The sequence below is a fragment of the Monopterus albus genome, unplaced genomic scaffold (assembly GCF_001952655.1).
Source record: "Monopterus albus unplaced genomic scaffold, M_albus_1.0 scaffold56.1, whole genome shotgun sequence".
Taxonomy (NCBI): Eukaryota; Metazoa; Chordata; class Actinopteri; order Synbranchiformes; family Synbranchidae; genus Monopterus; species Monopterus albus.
This window is the reverse complement of record NW_018127936.1, coordinates 593,161-603,361: the sequence shown is the minus strand read 5'-3', so window position 1 is coordinate 603,361 and position 10,201 is coordinate 593,161. Positions and strand designations below refer to the sequence as shown.

At 40.0% G+C, this 10,201-nt stretch overlaps 1 protein-coding gene across 10 annotated transcripts in view; it reads left to right on the top strand.

Annotated features, from left to right (window-relative positions):
- ccser1 (coiled-coil serine-rich protein 1) overlaps positions 1 to 10,201 on the top strand; it is a 108,323-nt gene that overhangs the window by 60,517 nt on the left and 37,605 nt on the right. For all 10 annotated transcript variants that reach the window (XR_002275149.1, XM_020602447.1, XM_020602448.1 and 7 more), the window contains one exon: positions 937 to 1,017. Coding sequence is in view for 9 of the 10 variants with exons in the window: in XM_020602447.1 (XP_020458103.1) it covers positions 937 to 1,017 (81 nt within the window). In the remaining variant the exon portion in view is untranslated. The remainder of the gene's footprint in view (positions 1 to 936; positions 1,018 to 10,201) is intronic.

Here is a 10,201-nt window from a genome sequence, read left to right as displayed (position 1 = left end):
AATTTTTTTAGTATATTACTTGTGTGGTGTAGAAGAGAATTATCTATGTAGAGATACTGCTTGCAAACCAATGATGTAAGATGATGTCATGGGGTAGGACTGGATAAGTCTGACTTCTTCCTACTCCATTCAAGCATGTACTAGGTATAAGCAAATTGATATTGGATTAGCATTTGTTGGATATGTGTAAAATTATGTGTGTTGATATATCAACTGTCTTTACATGTTTGAAAGAATAAATAAATCAAAATCAAATGAATTTATCAGTATTTCATAGCCACTGCAACTTTCAAGCCCTTCTGTTTCCCAGCCCTAAGAGAAGTGTGGTGAGCGCATCAGAATGATTAGTGATGTTGTCATAAAATGCTGTCGGTGGAAATAGTGCTGGGTCCTTCTAATTCAGAAGACTTGCAACCTGCTTTTTCAAAATAATCACATAGAGGTAACACAAGAGTCTGCAACTTCCAGGTCAAGGTAAAAGTGTTGTATTCTGAAAGAAAGGGCAGACACTTTTCTCTCTGCACCTTCGTCTGTAAGTCTGCCAGAGGAAACCTATTAATTATCTCCTAGAAGGACCTTTGCAGTGAGCTAGCCAGCACTAGCTGTCACTTTTTATGAATTTTTCTCTGCTGGTGCACTTTTAGGTGGGCCCCTTCTGGAATATTTGGCTGTAGAAAAGTTCTTCTTCATTTCCGCCCAGTTTTATGGCCTCTTAGATTTTCAGGAGAAGCAGCCAAAAGGGAGAAATGGATTTGGATTTGTTGAGGTTTTTTCCCTTTGAAAGCTTGGAAGCCAACTGTACTAAGTGTTGTGAGTGGAGGCACGGCATAAGTCTACTGGCAGAGTATTTAGTTGTTCTCATTTATACATGTTTGATGTTCTTTTTTTGTGGGATTTTGGATACAGCTGATGGGTATGTGTTTTTTTTGTACGTAGGAGAGTGCCAAAGCTGCCCTGAGGATGAAAGACTGCCAAATGACTGACCGCACAACACAGACAGAACACATGGGGCCAGAGGTGAGTTACAGACCACATACTGTCTTTCATTTGCTCTCCAAATGCATAAACAATGCATTGTGCACTACATTTCTAGCACGGAGAATGTACTTTATGTAAGGAACCCTGACTCTGTATGATTGTATCTCGCTAAATGATGCTCAGTTTTAATGAAACTCTTTACTTTGAGCTCTTTCCTTTTCTGTCCTCCTCCTTTGTGTCCTACCTGTGATCATCCAGCCGTCTCTGCACTTTTCTGTCCTTTCTTTTACATCTCTGGAACAGGTTCTTTTCACACAAAGCTAAACCTCTAATCCATCTTTCTTTTTCTAAAGATGTACTCCAGTGACATTCATATTGTAGTCCACTGTTTCTCCTCCCCTCCTTCATCCAATTCCCACAGTTGTCAGAGAGAGTGCTGTTGCTTCCTACAGTCCCTGTCTGCCTGCCTTAACACCCTTAGGTGACACTGCCTCTTTGGCTTCACTAGGGGTTGACAGTATGGGAACGCAGCAGACTTCAGACTTAATGGATGACTTTCTCAAAATGGCTGCCACAGGAACCAGAGCAGAGTTTTGGGGTCTTTTTTAAAAATGTTTCTTCCTTCAAAAAAACTTTTTTCATCTCCTCTTTTGCTCTGATGTTTCTTTTATAGCTTTAATCCTGCTGCTTATAAAGTTGGCAAGAGACAGAAAGCTGTGTCATACTGAGAATGAGTGGGTGCACAATACCCACTCTAACACACACACACACACCACCACAGAAAATGCTTGACTTTACTCATACAATGGCAAGTACAAAGTAAATGTGCAATAGTTGCACATAATAGAAATAAAACTTTTCCTCTGTTCATTTTTATGTATGTGCTGCAGAACAACAAATATCTTTTCCACTACTGTCTAACTTTAATTGCATAGTGTGCTTAAACTGTAGTATAAAGTTATACAGTTAAAAATAGCTTCAGCCTTCATGTGCAGGACATAGTCAGAGAGAGAGAGAGAGGGAGACAACTGGAGAGACAGAGTTTGTTAGTTTCATAAATCAGGTATTAGGCTGCAAAGATGGTCAGCAGCTCCATGCTCAAGATGATGCGCAGTTTGGTACTATCCTAGAGGGATAGTAGAAGGACACTACAAACTACTGGTGTGGATGTTTACAACCTGTGAGAGTCATGATCAGTCACACTGGCACATTTTAGTTACGTCACAAAAGTCATTAATGACAGTTTTACAGTGGAGTAGTGAATATTGTAACTATAAAATAAACTAATAACTAAATGAGCAGTGGTGATTCTGCTCTATCACATTATGTTGTTCACTGTGGCCACAAGTCTGTTGCTGCTGAAAGTGGGAAGTTTCAGGTATTAACATTTGCTAGATCCCCCTGGAAACAAGACTAACAGTGCATGGTCCTGTGTGTTCTCTAACTTAGAGAGGAAGTAAAAGGGTTTTTATAGAACTCAGTGAACTTTGTTTGTCCAGTTAATTTGGACAGCACCATTGCCTCTAACACCTGTGATGATTTTGCAGTCTGAAGTATAACAGACTGGTTTGATGAGTGGGGCTTGCACGGTTATTTTGTGACATCCTGGTGGTGGCAGAACAAGATCTGATTAAGGTATTCACAGTGGATCTGGTGTGTCTTTAACAATGTGTGCCCCTCAAATTAAAGACTACAGAGCGAACACACACAGTACCTGCTGCCCTGAGATGGCAATAAAGGGAGTTAATCAGTTGAATGGATAGGCCTTTTTGTTGTTGTTGCTAATGAATGATGCAGCTAAGAAACAGACATGCATCTTGGGATTTTCAAAGGTTCTATACGGATTGTGTGTTCACCAACTAAAATCACTTTGTGTAGTGCACACTTGTCCACATCCACGCAGTGTGTAGGCAGCAGACAATACAGTGAATTTTGACATCAAAATTGCAGTGCATTGCTGGATTGATAGTAACACTCCCCCTAATTTGAATATTTCTTCTGTAGACCATGACAAGGAATCACCACAACATGTGCATGCAAGGAAAATACCTTACTATGGCTCAGGAAAATGCCCTTTTGACTGTGTTTGCATGAAGTTACACCTGAATCCTGTCATTCTACCATAACTGTCATCATTCTTCATTTAAAGTTCCCTCTCTCCATTTCTTTCTTGTTCACTTTCTCACACATGCACACAAATGACACGTGCGCACAGCCTTAGATTCTTCTGCACTGTACTCCATTTTCCATCACTGACTAATGCATTTCTCATAATGTAGCCTGAAATGGCCTCACATAATTGTATGTTTGTTGGTACTGGAGGTAAGCAAAGGTGTGAGTTTGTGTGTGCAGTATGTGTTTATGTGCATATTTGTATTCATGCCCATGCATCTGCCTATGCAAGTGTGAGTGTGTTTGTTTTGTGGAGCTGCCATTAGTCCTGGCTTTGGACAGCAAAGTCAATAAAAAAGCCGTTGAAAGTGTCAAAGTACTTTCAGTCAAATGGGTTGCATTTATGCCCCAGACGGTATAATTTGCTCTTTATGGTGGGTATTTGTGTTTTATGTGTTGTTGTGATTCATATGACTTTTTTTGCACTTTAATATGGTGATGCCATTAACACAGTGTGCATTTAGCTGAACTACTTTTGCTTTGATTCGTTATTTTTGTCTAGATGTTTTTCTTTGGTCAAAAAGCCCAAAGCCAAAAAATAGAGTGGACTGTGTATTGAGAGGTTGCAGATTTTTCCGTATTTTTTTTTCCCTGGAAGTCTGATTACTTTCAATTAATTTCATTAAAACTAATTTCAGACAATCACCTTGATTTGCCTCACCGGGAGGGTAGTGAGAAAGATGCTCTGTCTTTGATCCTACAGTACAGTGTATATATAAGACGAGAGATTTCATTTTTGAAGATTCACTTAATTATATTGCCTCTCTGAGGTGAAGTGGTTTGATTAATTGGTGGGTAATCATTTGAATTCAGGTAGTGCCACTAAGTGTCTCATCTACTCTGCAGGTGGAAAGCTGTGATATTAGCATGACAGATATTTAGTTTTGGTCCATCCAAAAGGAGTAAAGCTATTAATAGGGTTCGAGGTATCATAGTATTCTGCATCACTACATTTACAATACTCCTGTGTATGCTTCTTTACTGCAAAGTGCCAGGGCAGGCCCACAGTAACCTTCTAAACCTAATACAGTATGTCCAACTTTTAGAAGTCTGAACAGTACCCAACCGTATGGCATTGCTATCTATTATAAGACCAGTACCAAGCTATAGAGCCCTTCATATGTGCAGGCCCCTTGAGTAGATGGACTCTTAATTAGAGGAGCAGCTGGTTGCCCGCCAGCAAGCTAGGCTAGCAGCACAGGTGACTTAACTCAGCAGTAGCTTACAGCATGTGCGGCCTGATTTGAGCCTCTCCCCGCAAATGTGTGCTTGCCTGTTTGTGCCTGTGTGTGTGTGAGAGAGAGCCAGAGACAGGGTGTGTATTTGCCAGTGTGTGGGTGATGCTGCAGTGTGGAGCAGGTCTACAGTATATAGGTTAGCTACCCCAGTGCATCGAGGACAGTCGGCTAGCAACAAAAAGTATGTCTACAAGTGGGGCATCTATTTCTGCTGCTTCTGCCACTTCACAAGGTCGACCATCTCAAATATCTTCTCTCCCTCTACCTCACTCTCCTGCTTTTCTGGAGCGTCCTCCTACTTTTCCTCATTCTGTTGTCGTCCTCCTTCTCTTCCACCTGCTTTTGTTCACCGAACTCTGAAACTGCAGAGGTTATCTTTCAGAAGTTCTCTTCTCTTCTCTTCTCTTCTCTTCTCTTCTCTTCTCTTCTCTTCTCTTCACCTCCCCTCCCCTCTCCTCACCTCTACTCTCCTCTCTTCACACTTCAAGAATCCATTGGGGAGTCTCTTGCCCTGGTTTCCCCACTGTTGGACACTCTGTCCTATGGACAGCTATTTGTCTCTACACTCTTTTCCTTATAAATACAACAACTTTAGGCCAACTTACCTCAAAGTTTCTCTTCTATTCCACTTTAACAGGGCTATCCTGTTCAAGAGAACAAAGAGCTATTTGGATTGATTTGGAGCTATTTGCTTCTCAGTCTACCAAATGCCAGCCCTTGTCAGTTCCCTCTTCAACTGTAAATGTATCCAAACCTCATTTTCAGAATGCAGCATTAAGTTAGTGAGAATGTGACCTCTGCAAGGACTAATGCGTGATAAAACTTTGTGAATGTGTTATTTAAAGCTCAACTCAAACATAAATAAAGCATCCATCAATAGAAGCATTATTATGCCATCATTGCTTTTCTTACTCTAATACATCATAGTAGACATTAAAGGAGTATTTTGCAGTCATTTTGAACCTTTGTAGGCCACTTACTAAAACAGCTTGTAGATCCGTAAAGAGCCGGGGCACTGCACAGATTTTATTGGACCTTTTAAACAGCACTGCTGAGGAAGACCCAGATATCCATGTGTAGCAGACAAGTGGCAGTGTAGTGAGAGAGCTAAACACAAATTGAAACGTGTGGATGGAGCCCAATTTTCAATTCTGCACTTAAAGATTTCTTCTCATTTTGACAGCTTGCCAATGTAGAGATGGCAGGCAAAGGGAAAGGGAAACTGAGAAAGGAAAAAAGAGGGGTTAGAGCGAAAAGGTGAGAAGCTATTTTATGTCCCGCAGAGACTCTTAAGCGCTAGGTGGCTGTTTGAAAGTTTCTAAGAGAGGATTGAATCGATTGCGATTGCTTTCTTTGAGCAGGCTAATTCCATGGGCATTCTTAAAGAAACGTTTTATGGTTGGAATCAAAAACTCTTGATGGTTAGCTCACTCCTATTCCCTTTCTCACTCTGTCTTTTGCAGTCTTGTTCGCATTTACTCTCCCTAGATTTGTGCAACTTCCCTCTTCTGTTTTTCTCCCCTTGCTTCAGTCCTGCTCCTCTCCTCATGCTCTTTCTGCTTAGTACCTTCTGAAAAGAATAAGAGGAGTCAAGGGATAGTTGTGGATTGTTTAATGTCTGTTTGCAGGCTATAGCATTTGAATGGAGAAAATTTAAGTAATTTTGTCTCATTTTGTTTTTCTCCTCTTCATCTCAAAAGAAATATACTAAAGAATAGAATAACTGCAAAGGAGTAATTTCTATTTCTGTCATCTGAATGACAAAATGACAAAGGGTCAGATGTATGTGCATCAATCTTTACCTATTTGTGGGTGAATGGGGGAAATGTATGTTTCATCATTTCTGACAGCGACAGTATAATTCAGACTTTGTTGCTCTTTACATGATGTCACCAACATTTTGCTCCTGTCATCTCATGTCTTAACCTGGCAGGTTCGACTCTCTCTCTGTTCTTTATCTTTGTGCAACATTATTTGATACAGCAAGTGCATCATATTATATATTACAGTAACTACCTGCAGTCTTTCCTCTAATTTGCCACTCGTTTGTATGAACTGAGGTCAGTAGAGACCTTTCAGACTTTAAAGGTGGATGAAATGTTATTTTAACCCAGCTTCATCTCCATGAATGCTCCTCAGCAGTTACAAAAGCTTTCCCAGTCAGTGGCAGTAATGCCACTTGCTAACTGGTGTCATCTTTTAGCTCTGTGAAAATTATCGTCTCAACACTTGTACAAACTAAAGCAGAACAGCCATTGATTCTTTTTGTTTTGGGTATGTTTTTGTCTGGAGGTATTGATCCGAGGGTCAAGGGAAAAAGATGGCTTTGGGGCTAGCTTGTCTTTGCTTATGGCCACCTGTTGTTGCAGTGTACAGTGGTGACAGCTTGTGTTCAGCAAACCCCTTGTTTACTCCTACCACTGGTTGGTTTTAATGTGCAGTATTTTCCTTTGGCTGGGGAACCCTCAATCAATATGTAATATGACATAGATCATATAAACATGCATCATCAGTGCTTTCCTCATCTCTGCCAGCTTAAGCAGGAGGATTGTGACTATGTAGGTCTCCAACACCTATTCCTGTAAACTAGATCATTTTGTACAGCCATACCTCTTACTGAGTAATGGTGTTGCTAGAGATAGAAATGAGGAAGAGGAAGAGATAAAGGCTAAGCATGAAAGAGGCAGTGCTCTGCCCTACTTAGAGTTTTTATACATTCTTTTTATGTCCGTCAGTCTTCTTGTCCTTCCATCCTTCTTTCCTTTTTTCTCTAAATTTTATTTCTTTACACACCCCTTTCTTCTTCTTTTGTACCTTTCCATAAAAAATGGAGCACATGTTCACCCGTTGTCTTTGCTTCGGTCTCTCTCTCCATCTTCATATTACTTCTCTGTCACTGAACCTTACTGCCTTTTACTCCTCTGTCTTAATCGACCACCATCCCTGTCATCCTTGTTTTTAAACAACGTGCTTCATCTTAAACACTTTCTTTTCTTTTACCATTCCCCTTCTTCCCATCATCTATATATTTTTTGCAAGATTCTCATCCATTACATGATATCCTTTCACTCTACATTCTCGGCTATATGCTGTGCAGGACTTTCATCTGTATACCTCTCCTTGCATGTCTCGTCCCTCCTTCTTCTCCCTGATCTCCTTTATTACTGTTACTCTTTTAAAATGCCTTGAGAGATAGATATTTTTCTAAATAGGATCTGGAAACTGAAAGTTCAGTTTTACAGTCTTCCCCAGAGAGCAGGCCACGGGATGGTTCAGAACAGACCATTTTTTTATTGTCTGGATGACAATAAAAATTCTAGCTGGATTTGCAGATACTGTCCTATCATTGCTCATGAGAACTGTAACTTGTGATTTTTGGCATCCGTGGCAAGGAAAAACAGTGAGATATAGAAAACTTTGAAGGAAATTGGCTCTCTCCTCAGAGCTGGGGGGACCTGCTGCTGGTCCCGGCTATGGGACAAGCTCATTGTCCATCCACCCCTGGACGTGGTTTCCATCCTCTGTTGGATATGCTGTTAGACCATCTCAGACCTCCATCTTGACACATTGCAGTGAGACAACACAGAGGGAGATGACATTTAACTTTTCCCAGCCTGTGTTAGGGACAGATCATTTTTTGCATTCAGACTGTAAGGAATGACTGTCTAGTACTAAGAACAAAAACACACTTAAAATAAATACAGTGTTTGTAGATTCCAAAATCCCTCTTCTGACCTCTCCTCAAAATTTAAAGAACATGCTTGTGTTGTGTATATAATTCTGTGACACAACAGGAGCATTAATGAAACACCCTTCTTGCTGTTTTCAAAGTGAGATTTGACGCAGACTGACAGTAAACCGTGTTTCTGTCTGTAATGCAACACTTCTATAATCTAAGTGAATCATGAGTGAGATTGTCACTGTTTGAGCATGAGGATTTTTTCATGGGACTAGGTTAAACTGATTTATTGTTAACTACCTAGTTGTTATGTATAGGATTTAAACACATATGGAGGCTCTTTATTTAGAGTTGCATTGAATTTTGGATGCTATGGGGCAGGAAAGCACTCATGTCCACAGCAAAAGCAATAAGCCAGCAGTGTTAGTGAAGCATCCATCCATTTAATTCATGGTGACTCCAGCCTCTGTAACAGCATATCTGTCCTCAGAAGCATCTGTCCTGTCAGCAGCAGAGAGGGCAGCTAGGAGGCACACTTTGCCAGTCTGAGCAACATCGGAAATTTACTTGAGGAGTATAGTTACTAGAGGATACACAAGGAGTATACAAGAAGAAAACTTAGTTTTTCTATTTTGTTCCACCACAATTGCTCTTTAGGCCCACAGTGAAAGCAAACGCTCACAGTGAAACATCCTCACAAACAGGCAGTAGGAGATCAGTATGATTTAAACATTATTCTTCACTGAGTACAGCAGATGAAAAAGATAGATAAATGGATAGATACAGTACTTTGTTCATCCCAAAGGGAGGTTGTGGTGTTAAAGCTGCTACTTTAAACAAAAAAACTGTAGCTATCGTGTGGTTATTTTATATGTGCATCTCTTAGAATTAGAATGGATCATCACATTAGATAGCAAAAATGAATGTGTTCCCTGAGATAGATCAGTGACAGACATCAAAAATTCATAAACTGTCTGTGTAATTGCTGTTCCAAAGAGATCAATAGTAATAGTTTCTATATCATATAATTTGTGATCAGTACAACAAAGGAGAGACATGATAGTACCTGTCATCTCAGAACAGAATCACTGTCATTGTATAGCTGTAATGAAAGTGTGAATGTTACATGTACTGTATGTAAGACAGTATAATGGTATCAGTTTTTGAGCAAACATACAGATAACACTCATGTTAAAAGTAAATTATCCTTCCTGTGTAAAATATTGCAGGTGTTGTGAATGACAGTTGAGATGTGGTCTGCAGTAAATGCTGTATTATCCTGAAAAGGTAACTGATTCAGATGAAGGGTCTTGTTAAAGACCCCCTAAACTCAAAAACATGTTTTTTCTTTATGTTTTCATGCCATAAACTGCCAGACCTCTGCTGTACTGACTGGTGTATGTGCACAGTTTGTCACCAACAGAATATGTAACACAATGCATCCACCCATAAATCAGTATGGTATTTACTTATTTTTCATCATGCAGTTTGCAGTTTGTTTCAGAATTTAGAAAGAAAATAATTAGCAACAAGAATACAACATTTCCAGCTGGGACAATATTATTATCAATAAAGAAAATACCATGGAAACACTGTTATTTGGCTGTTGAGCCCACAATTGCCCCAAAACTGCATCCTTGGTTCATGGCTTTTAAGCACATTGTGGAGGAATCTGTGTAACATTTGTAAATCTTAGCAAGCAAATTGTTTGTGGGAACATGCAGAGTAAACCTCTAGCATTTATACACACTGTTCTTTGTTGTGGTTCCAGCAGCGTACACAGTTCATCTGCATTAGAGAAGGTACAGGTAGGCGAGTGTGTAGTCAGTGTACATTGCCAGGTGTTTTAATAGACACTAGCAGGTATACTGTATGCGCAGCTTTGAGTGAGTGGATGCATGAATGAATGAACAAAGCATGTACTGCAAGTGAGTCACAGGAAAATTGTATTTGGAACAGCATAACGACATAATGGATCAGCATCCAGCTCCCTAAGCTGCTTTGCTTCAGTGACACGTTATATACTGTATTTGTTCAGTTTGCAAAGATGAATTTGCAGTTGTACGTGTAATGAGAAAAGACAGTCTGCCTCCGAAAAACAAACATTAGGAGGCCGTGGGAGGCTGCGTTAATA